We start from the raw sequence: 23,033 nt of genomic DNA, 5'->3' as shown, positions 1-23,033 counted from the left end.
CGGTGCTCACGGACGTTTGCACGATGCCATGAAAGGACGGACGCACACGCACGCAGAGACACACGCTCACAGAGAAACCAGCCTGATGGGCAGCAGGGCGGGGGGGGGGGGGTGGGGGCGGGGAGCAATGGGTGCAAGCTAGCACCGTGCACCCCCTCCCCCAGCGCCGAGCACCCCTCCGCCCAGCACCATGCACCCCATCACCCAGTGGTCTGGAGGTGGGGGGGGGCCCGCAGCATGGCACCCACACCAGCAGTGATGCCTGGGAGGGGGCTCCCGGGGCAATAGCATGGACCCCCCCACACCCCGAGCTTGCTCCCAGCGGGATGGGTGTCCCAGCACACCCATGGGTGCTACGGGGATGGGGCTGCACTAACTACAGCCCCCCTGACCCCTTTGCACCCGCATGTCCCCAGGGGTCCGGTGGCACCTGTCCCCCTCACACCCCCGGGACAGCAAGGTCGGGGGGGGGGGGCTGTCTGCAGGTTCCCCCCCATGGGTGCTGGCAGGACAGAGGGTGCCATGTCCAGCCCCGTGGGAGCACCGGGATGGAGAGGGGGTGGGGGGTTGGGAGGGGGGGGTAAGGCTGGGAGAGAGAGGGTACCCCCCCCCCCCCCCCCTCCCGGGGCCATAAGAAGCTGCGGCTTTGCTACAGTGTTTCACTTTGGTACCAAGAAAAAATAATTAAAAATTAAATAAAACGCATCAAGTGACTGCTATTGCTGCCGGGAGGTGGGTGCTATCCCGACCCCGGGGCCGTCACCCATGGGTGTCAGTGGCCCCGGGGGGCACCCGGCCCCTTCCACCCCCTGCTCCGGCGGGGGATGGGGATGGGATAAGGAAGGTGCTGGACGGATGATGCGAGCTCAGCACGAGGGCTAACAAGCCGCAGGGAACCGACCCTCTCAAAATCACAAGGACCTATAGTCTAACCAGGGAAGAAAATCCACCCCCTAATATACCAGACGTGAAGAGATTTATTTCTTTTCTTTTCTTTTTAAATATTTTTATATATATTTATATTACGTATATTATATATATATAATATGTAAATATATTTTTTAAAACAATATAAAATGTTAAGACACTTCACTTAAATGTAAAGAGTTGCTTTTTGCAATCCAAAGAAATTGCATCATGATTATTATTTTTTTTTGTGTTTTTTTTTTTTTTTCCTCTTTGTTATTCAAAAAAGGCTCGTTCTTCTGTACAAAAATCATTGATATACAAAAAAAAGAGGGGGGGGGGCAAAGAAGAAAAAGAATTTGAAAAAAAAAAAAAACCAAAAACAAAAAACCAACCCAAGGACGAACTAGCCAACGAAAGGAGTGATTCGATCTCGTGTTGCACTGCGGCTGGTCTGCGCCCGCAGCGCACACGCACACACACGCACACGCACACCCAGCTCGGGTGGGCATCCGCACCCTGGGGACACCCCCCCAGGTTGGAGGGGGCTGTTCCCCCAGGGATGGACCACGTGGCGCTGGCTGCGGCGTGGGGTCCCCAGCCGGCACCTCTGCCGGAGCAGGGGGGTCCGGGGATCTGTCCTGCCTGCTTGTCCCCAAGGGCGCGTGGCACTCGGGAAGGGGACAGGGGTCTGGCAGGGTGTCCCTGTGCTGTCGGACACCCCCCCAGCATCACAGCATCCCTCTGCCCCAGCCACCGCGCCCGGAGACCATGTAAAGTGCTACGTTCCGACCCCGGGTCGACGGGCAGCCCAACTCAACCCGTCTCTACCCCCTCCCCATTTTACACCCTCAGCCTTCAGCCCCTCTGGCACGCCCGGACACCCCGTGGCACCGGTCTCGGGTCCCCCTCCCGCCAGCCTTCGTATCGCACCCCATCCCCGGGGACAGCTGGGGCTGGGGGCTGGCGGGACACCCCCTTGGCACGGCACCGACCCCTCGGCCAGCGAAGGACGCAGCCCGGCCGCGGTGCCGCCCAGCACCCACCGCCAGGACCTGGCTGGAGCGCTGAGCATCCTCTCCTCCGGGCGGGTGGGTGTCGTGGCTGCCGGGACGCTCAGCGGCGGGCGAGCGGTCGGGTCTGGGGGTGTCGGGGGCATCTTCAGCAGCCGCTGTTTCCCACCTTTCTGTGGTGGAAGGGGTGCTGCCGGTGCGGGCAGCGGGGTCCGGCACTGCCCTGTGTCCTCCTTGCTCGAAGCTGGTGAAACTGGTGGAGTGAAGCTCTGAGAGCTCTTAAATAAACAGAAAATGGCAGGGTGCGAGAGGGAGGGAGGGAGAAAACCCAAACCAACAGCAACCCACAAAACGAAAAGGAGAAAGTCAAGGAAAAGGGAGGAGAGAGGGGGAGAGAGAGAGAGAGAGAGAGAGAGAAACAGAAAGTGGCTGGTTGGCCATTGCGGAGCGAGATGGGAGACAGAAGTCGGGCCGTGGCGGAGCGGAGGCGAGACACAAGTCGGGCCGTGGTGGAGCGGAGGCGAGACACGAGGTCGGCCACATTGGAGCAAGACATTGAAAAAACAGAAAGAGAGGGACGGGTGGCGATCCCTTCAGGTGCCTCAAGAAGACAAGTCCCGGGGAGGAGGAGCCCAAGGAAGAGAGAAGCCCGGCCCCAGGAGCAGGAGAGCGGCTGGGTGGAGCTGGCAAGGATGCTCAGAATGAGATGGAGGAGTTCCTTGCCCCAAAGGAAGTCAATACGGGGATGGATGTTCTGCCAGATGCGGGTTTTTCTGAGACCGTGGGGGAAGTCTCACTAGCCTCTTTAGATGGTCTAGCGGCCTAGAAAGAAAAGCAAGATTCAAGGAGGAGGAGGAGGAGGAGAAAGGGGAGGGAAGTCAAACAGTTTCTTAAAGAAAAGAGAAAAGAAAGGCGAAAAAGAAAGAAGGAAAAAAAAAAAAAAGGGAGAAAAAACCAAAAGGAAACAACCAAGAACCAAACAGGAGTTTGTTCAGAAGCAGCATTGAGTTAGGCCTGAGGTCAAGCAGCTGGAAAAGGTCCACCACAAAGAGCAGGAGATGAGCTGGTCCCACGCGTTACTGGATGGGAAGGGGATGTCCCCGAGAGGAGGAGGAGAGCGACGAGAGAGACGGATGGACAGACAGACGGAGACGTGGACAGACAGACAGATACGGAGGCGGGGGGGCGGAGGGGGGAGGGGAGAAAGGTGGGGAGGGGGACAAGAAGGGCAGCGTTAGACGGGGCGCGCACGCCACGCGGCACAGTGCCCGGCGCCGGGGCTGCCGCCGAGGTGCCGTCCAGCTGAGCCGGGCAGAGCCTCGGCAGCCCCGCGGCACCCCCGGCTCCTCCGAGAGGTGACAGTGCCCACCCCGGCCCCCTGCGCCCACCGCGCTGGCGTCATCACCACCAGCACTGACATGATCCAACCCTCCTCATGCAAAAGCTGGTCCAAAGGGAGCCAGGGCGCCGGGAAGGAAGGATGCTCAGAAACCCTCCCGGAATGGGGAGTGGGCTCCACCAGCCCTGCCTTGTCCCCGCTGGAAGGTGGGTGGACTGCTGGGGTCAGGGGGGGTGGCCAAATCCTGCATAAGGAGGGCAGCGAGGACAAAAATGCCACAGAAAACTCTTGGTCCGGCCACCCCAGTGAGGCCACCGGTGGGTGCTAGGGGCCAGGTGACCAATGCTGTGCCCCACGGTGGGGGCGAGGGGCATGGTGACGCTGGACAGCCAGGGTTGTGCCGGTGTGTGGCCTCCAGGGAAGGGGACTTGGTGGCCTCCCTGGTGTGCCTGGGGTCAGAAGATGCTTCCTGGCCCCTTGGGGCTCCTGTCACAGCCCTTTTGGCCGGTGTTTCTCTGCTCCCCAGCCCATGGGACAGCCCTGGATGGGGGGCAGAGGGAACCCCCCTGTCTCTCCCCGAGTCTGTGGGGGTGTGAAAACCCACGTGCACCCATGTATGCTGGGGGAGGGGGTGGCAGGAGGGCCTGACCTCAAGGATGGACCTTGCCTGGGGAAATCTTGCCCACCCTGGGACCATCTCAGATGCGGTCACGACAAAGAGCACCTGCGTGGCTCCGACCTGGCAGTGGGACAGTCAAGGGGGGGGGGGCGGGGGGGGGCGGGGGGGCTGAGCCCTCTTGCTGGAGCCAGGGGGGAGCAAGGTGCCCGTTTTGCTCATGCGCCATTTGCCTAAATTGCATGAAATCCCCCCTCCAAACCCAACTCCAGGTAGGTGGGAAAAACCTTCGTTTTATCTGACAGGGTTTATGGATCCAACAGAATGAGCAAAATCAGGGTTTTTTGGATGGTTCGGTAACGCCAGGCGCAGGGAAGGGGATTGACACACAGAGCAGGGAGCGGGGAGGAGGGAATGGGGTGAACCTGCTCATGGTGCTGCTGCCCACCGCGGGGGCAGGAGGTGGCAGGGGAGGGCTGGGAGGGGGAGAGGAGAGGCGAGGGGGGGTGGAGGGCAGCGGGCTGGCCGTGGTTACTTTGCCCGTGACCTGAGCAAGCCGGAGAGCCAGGGCCAGCACCACGCTGTCAGCAAGGACAGAGGGAAGGGAGCCCTGCTGCCTGTGGCAGGAGTGGTCCCAGGGGATGGGAAAGGGGTGGGTGCTGGGCTGGGGCAGGGGACGCACACCATCCCATCCCATCCCATCCCATCCCATCCCATCCCATCCCATCCCATCCCATCCCATCCCATCCCATCCCATCCCATCCCATCCCATCCCATCCCATCCCATCCCATCCCATCCCATCCCATCGCACCCCTCTTCCAGCTGCTGTGGCCCCCCCACCCTCTCCCCATGCTGCTGGGTGACCCGGTAGCATCACCCTGCCTGTGACACCCCCCTCGCGGAACGAGCTGCTTCTGCAGATGCGGTGCTGCGGTGCATGGAGGGCTCTGGCTCTCCAAAACCTCCCGGGATGGGTTGGGTAGCCCCAGCCCTGGGTAAGTGAAGCCCCTTGGGGCCCCTGTGCCAAGCACACGGCGCTGCAGTGCTCATCCCCACGGCCAAGACGTTCTGCAAGGAGGCCTGGGGGGGTCCCTCGGGGAGAGGGGACCAACGCTGGGGCTCAGCCCTGTCCCTCAGGGCAGCAGTGGCGGACGGGGCTGGGGGACAAATGCCTCCAGCTTCAGCCTCACACCACACTGGGGATGAGTTTGCCACTCTCAGCACAAAGTCATGTCCCCATCCCCAGCAGCCAGCTGTGGAAACCACCGTGCTGGGCACAGACTGGGGTAAGACCCCCCTCCTGCACCCCAGCAGCTGGATCCCTGCACCCCCAGCCCCACCAGGCTCAGCAAAGAAAGGCACTGAGAAAGCCCAGCCCCTGAAAGCAGCACCCGTAGGGTCTCCCCTGCCCACCACCCACACCCTGGCCCCGTAGGAGGCAGTGAGGGAGATGCCAGGGCTGTGGGCAGCCTTTGGCTGGCTCTGCTGCCAGGAGAGCCGGCTGGGACGGTGTTAGCGATAGACTACCTGCTGCTGGCCCTGGATCCGCATGTACTCCATCCGCTGCTTTATGTGCTTGCTTTTGTCGGGACTGCCCTGCTGCTGGCTCTGCTTCAGCCGGGATGCCGGGTTCACCACCTTCATGGCTGGGATGGAAACGCCACCGCTCTGTCGGGACAGAGAATTTTGGGGAAGGGGTTAAAACCAGCAGATGAAAGCCCACATCGGATGCCTGGAGCTGTGCCGAGCCCCTGCGGCACCACCGTGCCATCCCTGCCTGGACCAGCCCGTGGTGGCAAACCCAGGCAAGGACGAGGTCACCGGCTCTGTGTGCCAAAGGAGCTGTCACCGGGCAATGCTTTGGCGAGCTCAGAAACCAGCCAGGACTTACTGAGTGCCACCACTGCAAGGCAAAGAGGGAGTTTGGGGCAGACACGGCAAACACCAGGAGACCAAGGGCAAGAGGAGAGCATCCCCACCAGGGCAGGGCTGCACGGCCAAGAGAAAGGAAAAGAGGCGACGGCAGGCAGAAGCAAACTCCAGGTGGATACGGCGGCAGTGGGAATACAGAGGGTTTTATTAACTAGCTGTGTAGAGATGGAGATACAAAGACTTGCAAGAGCTGCAGCGAGGGAAGCAGTACCTGTACACACATCCCCTGGCACTGTGGGTCCCTAAAGCGGCGCCCGGCACGCGTCCCCCCGCTGCCCAGGGCACCCTGGATCCTCTCCCTGCCATCACTGCTGCCTCCTGCCTGCCCCATACCAAGTCTGGACCAGCTGCCGCAGGCAGAAAAACCGGCAGCACCGACGCTGCCCCAGAGATGTGCAATTGCTGCCCAGATTGCACCTCCGACGAGAGAAGGCCAACGGGTTATTGTAGCGATGGCTACGTGGCTCTCCGTGCTGCCTGTCCTGCCTGCCCTGCCCTGTGACCCTCGGTGGGCACACGGATGGGACGTGGGGACTCCTGTACCCCACAGCACACAGAAATCCAGCCCCTGCCTGCGCCGCACCTTCCCCGGCGCCCCAGCATCCCTGGCACAAGCAGGCACTGGACCCCAGCCTTCGCAACCAACTCGCAGCATCCTTGAAAGGCGGCACAAGACCTGCCCTCTCCCGCCTCCGCTTTCAGCGCCGACCGAGCTGCGCAGCCTCTCCTGCTGAACCCCGAGCTGAGCTTTGCTTTCTGCGCACCCCGTGCACGTGCCACAAATCCATCCCGCAGCTCCTGGCCCTAGCTTGCCAGGCTCCAGCGGTGCAGCGGGAGCCAGCAACGGGAGAAATGGCAGCGACACCCACTTGTTGGCCCATTCACCCAGCGAGAGCACCGCGGCGGTGCCGAGAAGCGGGGCTGAGATAATTGCTGCAAATGAAAAAGGAGATTTATTCCCCAGTGCTGAGCGTTAATAAAGGAGCAGGCTGACGTCGGAGCGGCTGGGGGCGTTTTCTCCCCTCTTTTCCCAGCTATTCAGCCAGCCGAGCGGCTGCCACAGATTCCGGCAGAAACCAATTTGGATGGCTTCGGGGAGCCCGCGCTGTGATTTAATTAGGAGAAACAGCTGCCACGCTCAAACCACAGTTCGTTACAAAAGTGCTTATGCAAAACGAGGGACGCTGCTTCGTCACCCAGCGCACCCAGCCCTTGCCGGCCCCGTGGGATGCTCATCACTGGCCCTGTGCTCATCACCAGCAGCGTGCTCAGCCCCCAAACCTGCCAGGGTAGAAGATACCAGCTTAGCCGGGGTCTAATTCGGTGCTAGGGATGGCACTGGGTGGCACCAGCACCGGCGAGGGGCAGACGGCAGCGCTGCCTTGGCACCACCTGCCTTTCCGCTGCCGACTGCTGCCTGCAGTCTCGCTCCTGCTTGCCTGCGCTTCCCAAACCCCTTCAAGCCACAGGGAGAAACGGAGATTTGTTTTCCACCTTGGCTATGCCTGGAGGTAGAGTCACAGAGAGGGAGCAGGTAGAGGTGGAGGAAGAGAGACATCAGAGTGAGTCCGGGGCAGAGCACAGCAAGAGGGATAATAGAAAATAAACCTGCGGAGTGTCGAGGGAGAGCTGCGGCTTGGGTAGCAGAGGTGGCTTGGTCTTGCTTGGAGATGGACTCTCACGAGCATCATCTTTGGCCTGACTGAGGTCCAGGGCAGTCCCGTCATCACAGCAACTGTGTCTGAGATCCCTCAGACCTTCCTTGGTCTCCTTGCCGGCATCCTTGGATCCCACCTGTCCTAGCAGATCTTTAGGGAATACAAATTCAACCAAGGGATGGCTGCTGATCTCGCTGATGGTTATTTCCAGCTCACGGATAGTTTCTTCCAGGCTATCCAGTCTTTGGTACGTGCCTTCGTAAATCTCCTTGCTGCACGGAGCCATGGAGCGGCGAGGGGACACCTGCCCTTTGCAGAGCCCTTCCGCTGCCTTCCCCCCAACCCCGGCGTCCTCCGTGCCACCTCCTCCCCCGGCAGCAGGAGCTGCGCAGTGGTTTGGCCTCCAGAAAGCAGCAACCTGCTCCTGGGGATGCTCAGCCCAGGACTGTCCGCTTCCCTGCGGGGCTGGATCCCTGCCTGGAAAAGCTCTGGGATTTGGCACTGGTGAGCTGTCCTCCCTCCAGGCTTGTCTGCAAGCCCCAGCAGAATGCCCAGGAGGGAGCGATGCCTCCTGCGTGCTCCGCCTGGTTCCTCCTTGGGGGTCCCCATCATTGGGAAGCTGGGGGACGGCACTGGGCGTTCTGCCACCGGTGGAGGGGAGCGCTGCCTCTCCAGATCCAGGACCCCTGGCTTCCCCCCGGGGACGAGGAGGCTGTGCAGCCAAGGGACCTCGGTGAGACGTCTTGCTGCCACCTTCTCGCCTGCTGGCAGCGTTCGGAGCAGTGTCCCCTCCTCCTCCCGCCACGGGCTGGCTGGGTTTGTGCCCTGAGATAGGTGGTACCTTGCTGGCTACTAGAGGGAACCTCCGAGTCTCTCCTGCTGCATGGGCATGGCCCTGAGATGGGCTGCTCAGGGGGTGTGGGGCTGGGGCTGGAGGGTACCCCGCTGCGGAAGGGGACTTTTCGGAGATGCCAGGAGACACAGGGCATTTCCTTCCCACCTCGGGTACATGCTCCCCTCCCGCTCCACCGCTCTGGGGGTCCCCGTGCTCCGAGCAGCCAGTTGCCACCCACACCTCCGGTTCAGCTTCGGGGGATGGCGGTTCAGACACCCACTCGGTGAGCACAATCTGCGGGAGGGAGAAAGCCCTGCTCCCCGGGGCTGCCAGGGCTGGCGGCTCCTAGGTAGAGAATTCAGACAGATTAAGAGCCAGGGGAGAGCAGGAGCTGCCGGGGGGCACTATGTGCCTGCACACACTACTGGGGTCCCCCATTGCTGGTGCCTCTGGGCATCGTAGCGCTGCAGGGAGGTGCTCAGCCAGGAAGGGGGATGCTCAGCTCCCTCCTGCCCAGCCCTGATGTCCCATCGGTACCCGCAGCACGGACAGGGACCAGTTTTCTACTGCGCTGAAGGCAACCTGGGTCTAGGAGACTTTGGAAATAACTTGCCTGGACTTATTAGCAAAAATGATTTGGTGTTGCTGCACCTCCCAAACACCTTTGGAAACCTGACTGCCACCATCCGCCTTGGATTTCTCCCATGCTGGTGCAAACTGGCATGGCACTGGTGCAGGAGCAGAGCCTGCTCAGCCCCGCAGGACACCACAGCTCCCAGCGGAGCTGAAGGCAGGGGACGAGGCATCACAAACAAGCTGCCAAGGGGCACCAGACCTTAAAAGCCCTGAGTAGCGAGAAGACACCTAGAAAATATGTCCTTCATCCCCCACCTCTCTGTTCCTGTCCCAGGGGAAGCGCAACGAGCTGTGCAATGCCCAGGGAACCAGAGCTGGCCATGCCCTCCACGGAGGGGAGGGAAGGTGAGCTGGAGAGATGCTCTGGCAGAAAATTTGCCCCCCTGCAGCTGCAGCCATGGGGACGCTGCTGGCACCCGAGCCCTGTGCTGGCCAAGGGGGCTGCCACCTCTGCAGGGGCTTCACGTGCAGCCGTCCCTGGCCCCCTGCCCTCACGGCAGAGCAGGGTGGCATGGCGGTTATGCCACACTGCCAGCTGGCACAGGATGGGCAGCAGGGACATGTGCCCTGGCTCGGTGTGTCTCACTCGTGCCCCAGCCCTGGGGGTCTGAGTAGCACCCACAGCAGAGAGGGAAGGAGACACAAGTGCTGGGATGACTACAGAGCTCTGGGTCTGGAGCTGGACCCATCCGACCTCTGGGGACAGGGGTCCTTCCCTGCAGGGACAAGAGATGCTGCTCTGGGGCAGCCACGGTGCTGGGTCTTCAGGAGAAGGGAGGGTCCCAGCGGGACCCCTGCAATGTACCCAGACCCTCACCAGCAGCTGAGCCGCCCTGGATGTGGCAGAGCTCCCCTCACTAGATGCTCCCTGGTGAGGGGCTCAGCAGCACCCTCCATCCTGCTCTTTGCCCCCTTGTTCCCCTGGCATCCCCTGCTCCATCCCATCCACTCTTCAGGCACCTTCCTTCCCTCCTGCTCTCTCCACTCCCAGAGCCCAGGGCAGGATGGAGGGCAGGACGGCTGGGAGGGAGCTGGGCTGTGCCCGCCCAGCACCCCAGCACCCAGGAGGGGTGATGGGGCCAAGCCCAAAGCAAGTCCCAGCAGCCACAAGCTTCTGGTCCAGTCCTTTACCATCCACCCATATCATGCACGGGGAACGAGGTGTCCCTGCACAGGGCACGACATGCATCACCCCCCACTGCCCCTTCCAGTGACACCCCCCCTCAGGCACCCAGTGCATTATGAGAGTGGCGAGGCCCCTCCGTGCCCTGCCCGGTGCAGTGCTGGGGTGGCCCCTTCCTTCCTCCCATCCATGTGGGTGCAGGATCTGGCCCTGATGGAACTGCAGCAGCCCCATGCAGCTGTTGCACGGGTTAGTGCTCAGTCCTGTGCCATGTCAGTGCCGCACGCGCAGTGGCGGTGAGCGAGGGAGTGGAGAGAAGCCATTAGTTTGTTAAATCAGTTAGAAAAAAGAAGCAGAAGTGAGTTAAAAAGAAGCAGGAGAGGAGGTGGTTAAAGTGCAGCCCGTCGGCAGGATCGGTGCTCAGAGCGAGCTGTTACCTTCCATCCTTCGGCTGCAACGGAGGCTCCGTTGGGCCACGAGTCTACGTGCCCAGGGGAGACGGCAGCCGTGAGCGGATCGTAACGGAGCTTGGGAAGGAAAGGGGAGGCAGAGCTTCTCTGAAACACCTGGGGAGTCAAACACGGGCGGGTTGGAGGAGGGAGGCTTGTGGGGAACAACGATGCAGCCCATGCCTGCAAGGATGCCTGCTATGGTCACGCCAGCACCGGGGCTCAGCAGCGAGTGAGACATGGGCTGTTCTCATCAGCCAGGGGCAGCCCCGTCCTCTGCTGCCAGCAGCGTCGCCGGTGCCCTGCCTCCTGGGGAAACCAGTCAAGGAAAAGCCATCTGTTACCCACTTGGGCACCTCGACCATGGCAAACGGGGCAAGGACGTGGGGCACTGCCAGCCTGGGGGAGCTCAGAGCCTGGGGACGGCGTCTCGGGTGGGATCTCTGCAGAGCGCCCTGTGCACAAACCCCAACGAACCTCCAGCTGAAGCTGCGTCGCATTAAAAACCAAATGAGTTTGGCTTAAAGCTCAAGACGGGGTAGAAGCGCTGAAGAGAGGTGGTGAACCAGGCATGGCACCTGGACCCAGCGAGGGGTCCGGCAGGGTGCAACCGCTCCATCCTGCCCGTCCCACGGCACCGCGCTCCTGCTGGGAGACAGGTGAGGAGGGGGAAGCCCACTGCTGTGCCGACGTGTGGGATGTCACTCCCCAGACCCAATCCCAAGGTGTTCCCCACAGCTGCCCGGAGCTGGGCACAGGCAGGGTGAGCGGACAGGGCAGGGTGGGCATCGCCTGCAATGCGGATAAGCTGGGGCATCCCGCAGCCCCTCCCGCGCTCACCTCCAGCTCCGCAATGATGCGGTCCTCGTCGTCGTCGTCTTTGATGGCAGAGGCGATGATGGGGGGGGTGGACGCTGGCCTGACCACCTCCGACACTGTCCTTCTCAGCTTCACCTGGGGCTTCTGGGTTTCCAGCTCCTCCGACTCGGCCTTCTGCCAGGGGGGAGCAGGGTGGTGAGGGGTGGGGGGCGCTGGGGGCCAGGGCTGGTCCTGCTGACGGTGACCCCCTCGGCCCAGCCCCGCAGCCATCCTGTGGCCCCGCTCCCTACCTTCATAAAACCGGGCTCCTTCTTGCTGGTGACGATGACTTCGCCGCTGCGGGTTGTGGTCAGCCCGTGGGACGAGGGGAAGCTGCGGCGCGGAGGGGGAGGCGGTGGTGATTTGGAGGGTTTCTCGGTCCGGTACCGCGGCACCGTCAGTTCGTCTGGGCACAAACGATGCTGTGAGGGCACGAGACCTTTCCCTGCCCCTCTAATACAACACCCGAGGTTCTCCCACCGCCTCCCCAGCTGTAAACCTCCCCTTGCGGCGGCACGGCTCAGCCCAGGGAGACCCACCAGCGATGGCACGGCCAGGGCACCCCCAGCCCTGGGATCCAGAGGTGGACCCCTGCCCTCCCCACGCCGTACCTGAGCCCCTGCGGCCATTGGGGTCCCCTTTGCCCCCCGACTTCGGTGCATGCTGCGGCTTGGAGGGTTTGTGCTCAGGCGTGGAGGCGGTGCTGCCGCTGCCCGTGGTTTGCTTGTGCTTGGCAGCGAACTCCAGGTCGGGGATGGCCTTCATCAGCTCGGCTTGCGTCTCCTCCAGGAGGCGGTTGATGTCCTTGGCACTGTACTGGGTCAGCGCTGCCCGCTTCTCCTCCCAGTCCCGCTCGGCAGCCTGCGGATGGCAGGCAGCGCCCGCTGCACCCCCAGCCGCACGCAGCTTCTCCTGCCCTTGCAGGCAGGATGTGACCCACAGCCCTGCTGCCCCCCCCCCCAGCCTCCCCCGGGGAGGAGCAGGGAGGCCAGTGCTGCCCCCATCCCCAAGCCGCCCCCCCCCCCCCGGCAGCGTGCAATTGGGGGTGCTCCCAAGGCTGCATCACCTGGCAACACCCCCCCCCGCCCCCTCCAGACAACCCACCGGCTGCAAACGCAGCAAAGAGGAGCAGGATGGACCCAGCTCCTGTTCCCAGTTTCAGCTGGGAGACATAGGGGCAGACCCCCTAGAAAAGCCCTCCCCATTCCAGGCTCTCACCTCCACGGATACAGCTTTATCCGCACTCTTCTTGCTGGGGGTCTCCGGCCCCGTCTGGGTCTTGGCGGGTACCATCTCCGGAGCTCGGGAAGGGTTATTGCTCTTGGAGGGGTGGGTCTGGGTCTGGGGGGGGCTGTGCCCAAAGCTGGGCATGCCCAGGGTCTCGGTGGCAGCCGTCAGGTGGTGGAGGCTCACTGGGGGGCTGGTGGGCATCTCCAAATCCAGCCCTTTGCTGAAGTCTGTCTCGGGGGCCACCTTCTTGGGGGACTGGCTGAGGTTGCTGGGGGAGGTCCACATGCCCTCGTCCACTTGCCTGCCGGGGACAGAGCAAAGGTGCTGGGTGGCTGCACGGTATCGGGGGGTTACGGCACCCTCTCCAAGCCCCGTCACAAAAAGCTTATTCTCCCGCAACACCGCGTTATACGGCTGAACGTTTAGATTCTCTGATGTCTAGGAAGGGGTTGGAGTTGATGCTACAGCCTGTCTTGGGGGAGCACACGAATGAGCTCCTCTACCTGGCTGTCCGCTTTCATGAAGCTTATAGGAAATCGGATCCCTCCGAATCCTGCCCCTCCGTCGGGTCTGCCTGGCATTGCCCTTTGGATTCAGGAGTTATTAGGGCTGGGAAATGACAGGTAGGCAGATTCAGACACCGCGTGATCATACAAGCTCATTTCCCGTAGAAAACCAGGCTACAAGGAGCCCGAGGCAAGCCCGGCCGGGCGCTCCCCCTGCAGCGTGGCCGAGCCGTAAGCCGTCCCCAAAGGTCTCCTAATAGGAAGAGGCAGGTGGGCTCAGCCGGGGGGCACGGCCCAGCCTGCCACCATCGTTACACACGGAAGATGATATTTCTCCAGCTGAATGTTTTTCCACTCCTCAGGAAAGAGATTTCTGATCAAGCTCTCCTTTCTATCTGGATATACAAAGACCTTTCTTCCAAGGTGATAAGGGAAAAGTCAGTTTGGAAAGGGGTTCCCACGCACACACTGCGAAGGACCGAGGGCATTTTTTAATGCCTTAATAGAAAAATGAGTCTGTTTTTCAACAGCCCTTGGGATTTGCATCCATAAGGCACACGTGCCAGGGGCACAGGGACAACTGAAGGGACAAACTGTGTCCTCCAAAGTGCTCAGGGGACTGGGCTGGGGGCTTGGTGCTCACCTGCGGATCTGGGTGAGGGTGTCCGTCACCGTCTTGCAGCGCTTGAGCAGGCCATCGAGGCGGTTCGGCTCCTCCTTGAGGAACTTGACGGCTTCCACCTCCACCCGCAGCACCACCCGCATCTTGCTCTGCAGGCTGGGGAACTGGGCTGGGGTGGGAGAGGTGGGGGTCACCAGGGTGCCCCTCCCGGTGCCCAGCTGGCAGTGCCAGGGCACCCCGCGCCCGCCAAAACCACCGCAGAGTCATAGAATGGTTTGGGTTGGAAGGGACCTTAAAGACCATCTGGCCATGGGCAGGGACACCTGCTGCTCGACCAGGGTGCTCCAAGACTTGTCCAACCTGGACTTAGACACTTCCAGGGATGGGGCATCCACAGCTTATTGGGGCAGCCTGTGCCAGCACCTCACCACCCTCACAGTGAAGAATTTCTTCCTAATATCTAATCTGCCCTTTTCTAGTTTAAAACCATTACCCCTTGTCCTGTCACTACAAGCCCTACTGAAAAGTCTGTCACCATCTTTCTTACAAGCCCACTTAGGTACTGGAAGGTGCTCTAAGGTGTCCCCAGAGCCTTCTCCAGGTTGAACAACCCCAACTCTCTCAGCCTGTCCTCACAGGAGAGCCCTCTGACCATCTTCATGGCCATCATACCCATGGCAAGGGCGCCCTGCCAAACGGAGCAGGATGAATCCTGGGGAGCCTGGGCCAGCATCTCCTCTGCTCCCCGTACCCATCACCCCTTCTCCATCCACCTGCAGGCACCAATTTTCGCCCCTGCAGGTGTCCCCTCCACATCTGTGGGTGCCAAACACTGCTGTGGAGCTGGGTCTTTGGTACCCAGGACATCGGGGACGTGGTGGCAGGGGCTGATGTGGAGCAGGTTGCTCCTGGCTCCCTGCCCGGTACTCTGCTCGCCCTCCCGGCTGCTCAGCATCAGCCTGACTTTATGGAAATGCTGTGGGAAAGTGGAGCTGCTCCTGCCTCTGCCCCCCGGCCCTCCCCACAGCCCCCCCATGGCCCCTCTTCTTGCCACCTCAGCAACTGCTGCCACATCACCGTTTATTGTCTGCCTTGGCTCTGGCAGGCAGGAGCTCTGCCACTTCGAATCGAGGTGCTGGCCGTCTGTGGGAGGCAGGATAGGGGCAGCCCAGGGATGGGAGGCTGCAGGAGCAGTAAAATCACAGGCAGCACGCATGGGGGTGGGCAAGCACAAGGTCCTGCAGGACAGAGGCAGGCAGCAGCTCCGAGCAATGGTGAGATGTCAGGGGGACTCAGGCAGGGGCTGCAGGACGGAATTGGACAGCTAGCAGAGCAACAGGCAGGCAACAGGCGTGCGGAGTGCAGCCCTCACCCCTGCAGCAGCCCAAAGCCTGCAGGACGCACACCCCACCAAGAACCGGGGGAACCTGCCCTGAGGATGCAGGCAAACACACCAGTAGGTGCAAACACACAAACCCAGAGGGAACGGGCAACCTGGAGCATCCTACGTGTAAGGATGGAGCAAGGAGATGCAGACAAAGCTCTGCTTGCTGCCCACCCTGGCCCCAGCCACATCCTCACCCTTGAGGTCTGTCAGTGTCTCCCCCAGCTGCTTGAGCACCACCGCCTTCTCCTCCAGCTCCTGCACAGGGATGAGCCGGTGGTTGTGGGCCAAATCCTTCTGGATCTTCTCCACCGACTTCTCCAGGTCACTGTGAGCACAGAGGCAGGGCAGGGGTGTCACCGCTGCTCCAGGATGCTGGGGAGCCCCAGGGGTGGCCAGCTTTGCAGGTCCTCACGCAGCAGAGGGGAGAGGACCGCTGGGCTGGGGACCCCTCCTCATGCTAGTCACGCTGTCAAGGATGTGACCTGGCACCGTGCAGAGCTGCTGATTTACACCCATGGAGGATCTGGCCCATTGAGGCCAGTGGGCAAGGACCCCCCTCCCCAGTTGCGTGCCCAGCTCTGCCGCCAGCCCTGGCTCACTTGAGCTGCTGGGTGATCAGCTCCTCCTCGTTGAGGTAACGGAGCCGTTCCTCTTCCACCAAGCTGCGCTGGCGCTGCAGCGGGTCCTCGTGCTTGCGCATGGTGTCCGTCACCCGCACACTGATCTCCGTCTCTGTCCGCCGCAGCATCGTCTTCACCATCTCCTGGTTCTGCAGCTGCAGGGATGAGGAGGGGGGATTCAAGCTGGGCAAGATCCCCCCCCGATGGATAACCAACCCCATGCAAAATCACCAGGAAAGGGCGATTTGTCCATGCCAAGAAGAGCTGGGCCAGGTTGGGGACCCCCCTGCCGCCACCCCCAGGACCCACCTGCAGCTTCTTGAGCTGCTGCAGCTGGTTGCGGAGGTCGCTGGTGTTCTGCTGCAGGTCGTGGAGGTGCAGCTGCATGTGCAAGCGGGTGATGGCGGTGGGCTGCCCCGCCGGCGTGCTGGTGGCGGAGGGCGGTGGGGGTGCAGGCACTGGTGTCCCCATGCCACTGCGGCTGGTCGCTGCGGGGAGGGCAAGCAGAGGCTGCTGAGGGAAGGTATCCCGCCCTGGGGGAGGCTGCAGGCTCCGCTCCTCTGCTTTTCCCAGGAAAGACCTCTCTTTCCCTACCCCCTGCTTCAGTCCAGCCGTTCTGGGGTGGTCTCCAAAACTACCCCATCCACAGCACCCCCACGCTGGCTCCACAGAAAGGCCACCCCAGAGCTGCCCCTTAGCATCACGGGGCAGGGGGGTCCCGCTGGTTGTTGACTGCAGACCCCTGCTCCTGCACCCACCCTAGGACTCCCAGCAGCTGCGGGGCAGGGGGAGGGGGTGCTGCAGGGTGAGGGGCTGGCTCTCCAGTCACTTACACGCTGATGGGGGGGTCCCACCGTTGGTGGCTTCTGTCTTCTCGCTGCAACGAAAGAGAGGAGCGAGGGTGGACCAGGCGCCTCCATCCTCACCGGCTCAGGGGGCTGCAGGGGCATGGGGGGGGCTGGCATCCCCTGGGAGGGGAGCAGGAGCCCCCAGCCTCACAGCAAGCAGCCCAGCTGGAGGCATCCCCCTCCCCGCAACAGATCCGGGGTCCCACGCCTGCTGTCCCGCTCCGTACCTGGGGGTCTCAGCCTCGGAGCCACGGAGCAGCGCGCTCTGCACCAGCCCCGTCAGGCTGGCGATCTGCTTCTCCATCGCCTCCATCCGCTCCCTGCCGTGGGGAAGGGAGAGAGGCCAGGTCAGGAGGTGGCTCCGGCACCACCAACACGCTCAGGGTCATCCTGCCCTGCACCCACCCACCGGGTCCCTGCATGTCCCCGGAGGGACGCTGGGGAGGTGGCAGCGCTGCTGTCACCAGCAACATCCACCTCCTTCATCCCCTCTCCTTGCCTCCGGCTCCGCCGCATCGCTCCCCTCAGCACAGCTCGGTGCTTCACTGCCCATCCCAGCACCGCTGCCGCGGTGGTGATGGGACCAAGCCTTCCTCTGCTCTTCCTCTCCCTCCCCAGCCGCACCGAGGGGCGACCACCAGAGCAGCAAAGCTCATATCTGCGGGGGGTTCCCCTGTGCCCCATCTCACCTCGTTTCGGTGTCCTTGGCCGGTCCAGGGGAGCCGAACCCCGAGAGCGGGCGGTCGCCGGGGCCGGGGAAGAGCTCCGGTGGGCCGGAGGAGCTGGGGTTGCGCGGCTTGTTGACGGGGCTGTCCATGAAGACGGAGGAGCAGGAGTCCTTGCGGAAGGACTGACGGACGGGTGAGGAGCGGCTGGGGGGTCCCGAGTAGGGGCTGTGCGGGCTCTGCCCCGGCTGCACGTCCACGAGCCGGCCATCAGCCATCTTCTGGGGGGAGGAGGGGGGCATGCGGAAACCCAGGCCAGGTCCGTACGTCTCGCTGTAAATGGGCGCGTTGGGCTTGTACAGGCTGTCCTCCAGCTCCGTCTGCAAGGCGGCCGCCGAGTAGGTGCTGAGGGAACGAACGGAGCCCCGCTTGTACAGCCCCCCCGAGTAGCCGAAGGGGTCTCCCATGCCAGCCAGGGACTGGGTGGAGGTGATGCTGAGCCGCCCCTCGTGCACCATGCCGTAGGGATCGGCGTACAGCCCCTCGTTCTTCACCAGCACTACGTTCTTCCCAGCCAGGTCCTCATCCGGCTTCACATCCCGGCGCTCCAGGATGGCGCTGGGGCTGGGCGAGACGCCCTGGGCGGGCGGCAGGTTGGAGAGACGCTCGCTGTGGTGGACGGGGCTGCCGGCGTAGGAGGGCGGGCGACCCCCGCTGTAGGACATGCGGGAGCGGGACGGGGAGGAGGACTGGAGCACCGGCGGAGGGGAGCCGGAGGTGAGGTGGGAAGCCGGGGACATGTTGTTCAGCCGGCGGGTGGGAGATGACTCCCTGGAGGTGTACACCATCTCCCGCTGCGGAAAGGGGCAGGGGGTGTCAGCACCACGTCCCTGCGGGCTGGCCCCCTGCCCTCGCCCTGCCCTGCTGGGACCCTGCCTCGCTGCACCCCTCCGACCACCCGGATCTCCAGCTCCTGCACCTTCACCTGGCCTTGGCAAACAGCAGCTTCCTCACTCCCACCCAGGAGCGGGATGATTTATTCTGATGAATCCCCTAATTATCATGTTTATTACCCTGCTGTCAGGCTTCAAACATCCATTCTCTTAAAGTAACACTTAACAACGCTGGAACCTGGCAAGACAAATCGCAGCCATTACTCCTTCCACAAACACACGCAATTACCAGTCCCTGTCTCCATCACTTTCTCTCTTTACTGGTCCCAGCCCGCCGGGTGCACCCACGCTGCGGGCTCTCCCCGCAACACCCCGTTGTTCCCCCTTACCCTCAGGTCCCCGTTGGTGATGTGCGAGGCTGGGAACGAGGCGTAGAGCGGCTCTTTCCGGTAGATTTTAATGATGCTTCTGTCCTGGATGTCACTGCAAGGAGAGGCAGAGCCGTGAGCACCCTGGAGAGGCAGCCGCCGAGCCCCCAGCAAGTCCCAGCCACCGGACTGCACCCGTGCCCATCCTTCTGCTTTCATCCCACTAATTTGTGATGCCCTTCAAGAAAGGACAATCAACCTGCAGTGGATTTCTGAGCCCCCCCTCCCCCATCCTCACCGGACATCCTCCAGCTCATAGAAGACATTGCGCGACTCGTCCTTGATGAGGATGGCAGTGTTGGGGGACTTCAGCATCCCCATGGTGAGCTTCTGGGGGAACATGTGGACAATGAGGGCGTGCAGGGTGTCCATGCTGCTGATCTCGTGGGTGATGTGGACGCGCCTCGTCTCATCCCCAAACTGCAGGAAAAGGACCCCTGGAAGGAGAGGGAGCAGAGAGCGGTGAGGTGTGCCTGCATCCCTTCGCCACGCAGTGCCGAAGACGTGCCGAGACCAGTGATGCTTGCCATGTGCACCCAGCCAAGGGCTTGGGGACCTCTGGTCACCCTGGAGCAGTGAGGCCGAAGGCAGCTCATCCCCCTCAGCCATCCTTCACGGCGTGTGGTGCCCCCCACTCCTCCTGGGGTCGGTTATTTGGGCAGATACAAACCGATCCCACTGCCGGCACATGCCAGCACCTGCCCGCAGCAGCAGGCAGAGGGGTTTGGTGGTGGCCGGGCACGTTCGTGCTGCCCGTCCCGGGGGCATGGGGTCCCGAGGGTACCTGGCGACCGCAGCTTCGTCTGGCTGGTGGAGCGGGACAAGGGCAAGCTCTGCCGGAATCGGTTCATCCTGTTGAACCCCAGGGGCAGCTCCGCTTCCGACATGGTTTCCAGGGATTCGGCCGAGGCGAAGGAGAGTTTGGCTTGATCGGCCAAGCCGGGCTGGGAGCCCTGGGAGTGCCGGGAGCTCCTCGTCTGGAAGGGGAGAGGAGAGAGGTCAGGGGAGAGCGGCGTTGGGTACCCCAGCCCCGGTGTGCTGCTCCTGCCTTTCCTCCGGAGCCCAGTGCCGGGATGGAGAGGCTCGGGTGAGGCTGAGCCGCATCCAGGGATGCTCAGTCCTGGATCCCCGGCTGAGTCAGCACACTGTGGTCCGGATACAGCACCAGCTCCAGGCTTCCTCCACCTCCTGCTCTAGGCAGGTACAATCCTGTACGGTCCCCTTGCCTCCTGCAATTGCTCGCTCACGTTTTCCGCGTCAGGCTGGCAGCACGCTGCATTTCCAAGCCTCCCAGCATCGTTCCAGGCACCTTTGAATCCCCCCCACCAGCAACCTACTGGAAATCAAACCAGCACTAGCTAGCTGGTGACAGAGCCAGGGCTCACACGCAAGCACTGGAATAACCTTAGCAATTACAGGAGGTTACACATCCATTACACCAATGAACCAGCTCCCGGGAAACATAAATGCCTGGCTTATTCTGGAAGCAAAGCAGCGGCAAGGTTTATGGCTGCCTGAGCCAAGGGGAAAGTAATGGGTTTGGGTTTAGAGCAGTAAAAATGTAATATGCCAGGAGTCCAATCTCACACGGCCAAGTGTGTAGCCGCTGCGTAAAAAGTTCAAGCTACAGACACAGGATTTATGCACAAACATCTCCAAACTGGCAGCTGGATCCCCCTGCCACAGGTACCCGCGAATGCTGCCCGCCGATACTCGGGAATACTCGATTTTCCAGACTCATGTTTAACGTTGGCAAATCAAACGGGGAGAACAAACAGCTCCTGGGGTGTGGAAAAGGCGGCGTGGAAGGGACAACAGCTCTATTTTAACACCAAAAAGAAAAATCAATATGAAATGATAACAGCCATCATCATGATTCAAATTAGACATTAATTGGAAGATTTAATTAATCCTGCGGGGCGGGGTTTTCTAGCACTTGAAATGTTCTCGCTCTAGCTAATTGCTGGAAAATTGACTGCTTCGTTTTGTTGTTGTTGTTTTAGCACAAAGCACGCTGGCAGCGCAGATGCTTAAAGTCTTACATCAAGAAAGGGAAGCGGGGCTGGACTGAAGCTGGGCCAGCGCAGCCACCAGCGCCGGCCGCGGGGGGCCAGGGGGGCTTCGCAGCAGGTGAGGGAGCTGCAGTGAGCAGGTGATGGAGGGACCTGGTCTCCTCTCCCCCCTGTTCGTGGCGTGCAGGTTTTGGGGGGTCCCCCTCTTTGCACAGCCCTGGGAAAGCTTGAGGGCTGGTGGTCCCCCATCTCCAGCTGCCGTGCCGCCCCCCAGCTCCCGACGCAGGATGGCTCCTTGGCCAGAGGGAAGCGCGGGGATGGGGCAGGATACGACCCACGCTGCCAGCGCTGCACCTCAGCCTGGCTTTGCCCTCCCAGCAGCCCCTTCCTCGTGCTCTGTACCAGCGGGGTCTCACCGTGCCCCGGCCCCATCCATCCCTCCCTGCTCCCCCCAGCCAGAGTCCACATCTGGCTGGACCTTAACAGCTGTTGAGCTTTCAGGTGGGATGACAAAAGGTGCTGGCTCACCCCCCTCCCCAGGGCGTGTTTTGTCTGGAGACAATAATCATAAGAAAAATTGATTTAGCTGAGGGGGGGTGGATTTCTGCCTCCCCCTCCTCGTGGCATGATGGGGCGGCTGAGACAGCGTTGCCATGTAGCATCCTTGTTGCTAAGGGCTGTGCCAGTGTGCATGCTTCAGTGCATCACTCCAGCACACCTGGTCCCTACAGCCCCTATAGCACAACACCCCAGCCCCTACAGCACAACACCCCCATGCACAGCAGCCCCTACAGCCCCTATAGCACGACACCCCCATGCACAGCAGCCCCTCCAGCCCCTATAGCACGACACCCCCATGCACAGCAGCCCCTCCAGCCCCTATAGCACGACACCCCCATGCACAGCAGCCCCTACAGCCCCTATAGCACGACACCCCCATGCACAGCAGCCCCTATAGCACAACACACCCCCATGCACAGCAGCCCCTACAGCCCCTATAGCACAACACCCCCATGCACAGCAGCCCCTACAGCCCCTATAGCACGACACCCCCATGCACAGCAGCCCCTATAGCACGATACCCCCATGCACAGCAGCCCCTACAGCCCCTATAGCACAACACACCCCCATGCACAGCAGCCCCTCCAGCCCCTATAGCACGACACCCCCATGCACAGCAGCCCCTATAGCACAACACCCCCATGCACAGCAGCCCCTCCAGCCCCTATAGCACGACACCCCCATGCACAGCAGCCCCTATAGCACGACACCCCCGTGCACAGCAGCCCCTACAGCCCCTACAGCACGACACCCCCATGCACAGCAGTCCCTATAGTAGCCTGCAGGATGGCTGTGGGAACAGGGCAGTGGGGAGAGCTGCCCTGCTCCAGGTGAGCCCAGACCCCTCCCATCTTTTGCCTCTGCCCCAGGGTTGCATGTGACCTGAAGTAATTAAGTTTACCTGATGGAGCTAATTATGGTATCAGTCAAAAAAAAAAAAAAAAAAAGAGGGAAAAAAGGGCAAGATGGAAATTAATGGATTTTTAGCCTGGAAGGGACGGTTCTGGGCTGACGCTCAGCACAATGTGCTCTCCCAGCCCGAGCAGGGACGCAGCAGCCCCACAAAGCCCTGGCTGGCCCCAGGGGAAGCACCGTACCCCCCTCCCCAACACCCCCCGCTGCAGGGCACCTCCACGGGCACGGGACCCTCCGTGGCTGGCCACAGGACCCCCGCCTACCCCAGCCAAGGCAGGATGATGGCAAGCTGGAAAGGACGGACCCGGGGGGGGGGGGGGGGAACACAGGACGGGACTCCAAGTGCTATGGGGCAGGGGGTCTGTGCCATTGCTTGCCTGTGGCCATTTTGGCCACACCGGCTTTGCCGGGGGGTGCAGCCGGATGCCCACGGAGCGTTGCCACGGCGGGGAGCCAGGATGCCCAGCAAGGAGGGGGAGCGCGGCGGCTGCACCGTGCAGCCCATTAATGAGCTGATTCGGAGGGAATTGTTTTTTATTGCTCTGCCTCACTAATGACTTACGCTGCTATAAGATAATAGGTTAACCGACAACTCAGCTCCCCCGCATCCTGCCTCCTGCCCCTGCCAGCGGCTGGTAGCCTTGGGGCAGCTCCGCTTGCCCCTCAGCCCCATTCACAGCACCTGCAGCCTTGCTGGAGCAGGTGGGACCTGGTCACCGAGGCCACGGCTCACCCCAAGCGTGTCAGGACCTGACACACTCACGTAGCTTCATCCATCACCATGGAGTTTAAAAGGGGTGCTCAGCTCCCTGCTTTGCCACAGATGCTTGGGGGGGGGGGGGGGCAATCCTGCTTTGCTGGGTGCCACCACGGGATGAGCAGTGCCTGGACCTGTCTGTGCCAGCGCTTACACTGACAGGGTGGATGTCCCCTGGTGTCACGGGGGAATATGTCACCTCATTGAGCGCTGTCCATCCAGG

General features: G+C 61.9%; 1 protein-coding gene across 14 annotated transcripts in view; it reads right to left on the bottom strand.

Annotated features, from left to right (window-relative positions):
- Nucleotides 1-1,112: 1,112 nt before the first annotated feature.
- The window catches only part of SRCIN1 (SRC kinase signaling inhibitor 1), a 69,169-nt gene continuing 47,248 nt past the window's right edge, over nucleotides 1,113-23,033 (bottom strand). For 5 of the 14 annotated variants that reach the window (XM_040617677.1, XM_040617675.1, XM_040617676.1 and 2 more), the window contains 17 exons: nucleotides 19,350-19,542; nucleotides 18,804-19,002; nucleotides 18,527-18,620; nucleotides 17,269-18,098; nucleotides 16,807-16,899; nucleotides 16,565-16,608; nucleotides 16,041-16,219; nucleotides 15,711-15,886; nucleotides 15,306-15,436; nucleotides 13,746-13,893; nucleotides 12,585-12,897; nucleotides 11,978-12,227; nucleotides 11,618-11,772; nucleotides 11,349-11,501; nucleotides 7,416-8,645; nucleotides 5,403-5,543; nucleotides 1,113-2,197 (listed from right to left, as the gene is read on the bottom strand). In XM_040617677.1, coding sequence (XP_040473611.1) covers nucleotides 1,688-2,197; nucleotides 5,403-5,543; nucleotides 7,416-8,645; nucleotides 11,349-11,501; nucleotides 11,618-11,772; nucleotides 11,978-12,227; nucleotides 12,585-12,897; nucleotides 13,746-13,893; nucleotides 15,306-15,436; nucleotides 15,711-15,886; nucleotides 16,041-16,219; nucleotides 16,565-16,608; nucleotides 16,807-16,899; nucleotides 17,269-18,098; nucleotides 18,527-18,620; nucleotides 18,804-19,002; nucleotides 19,350-19,542 — 4,839 coding nt within the window. In that variant the 3' untranslated portion in view covers nucleotides 1,113-1,687. Of the gene's footprint in view, nucleotides 2,999-5,402; nucleotides 5,544-5,766; nucleotides 7,089-7,199; nucleotides 7,313-7,415; nucleotides 8,646-10,256; nucleotides 10,626-11,348; nucleotides 11,502-11,617; nucleotides 11,773-11,977; nucleotides 12,228-12,584; nucleotides 12,898-13,745; nucleotides 13,894-14,801; nucleotides 15,028-15,305; nucleotides 15,437-15,710; nucleotides 15,887-16,040; nucleotides 16,220-16,564; nucleotides 16,609-16,806; nucleotides 16,900-17,268; nucleotides 18,099-18,526; nucleotides 18,621-18,803; nucleotides 19,003-19,349; nucleotides 19,543-23,033 lie in introns of those variants that run through there. The other 9 variants (XR_005831407.1, XM_040617678.1, XM_040617680.1 and 6 more) reach the window with 9 other exon arrangements.

This window comes from Falco naumanni, chromosome 18 (assembly GCF_017639655.2).
Source record: "Falco naumanni isolate bFalNau1 chromosome 18, bFalNau1.pat, whole genome shotgun sequence".
NCBI lineage: Eukaryota > Metazoa > Chordata > Aves > Falconiformes > Falconidae > Falco > Falco naumanni.
This window is presented reverse-complemented; position numbering and strand designations above follow the sequence as displayed.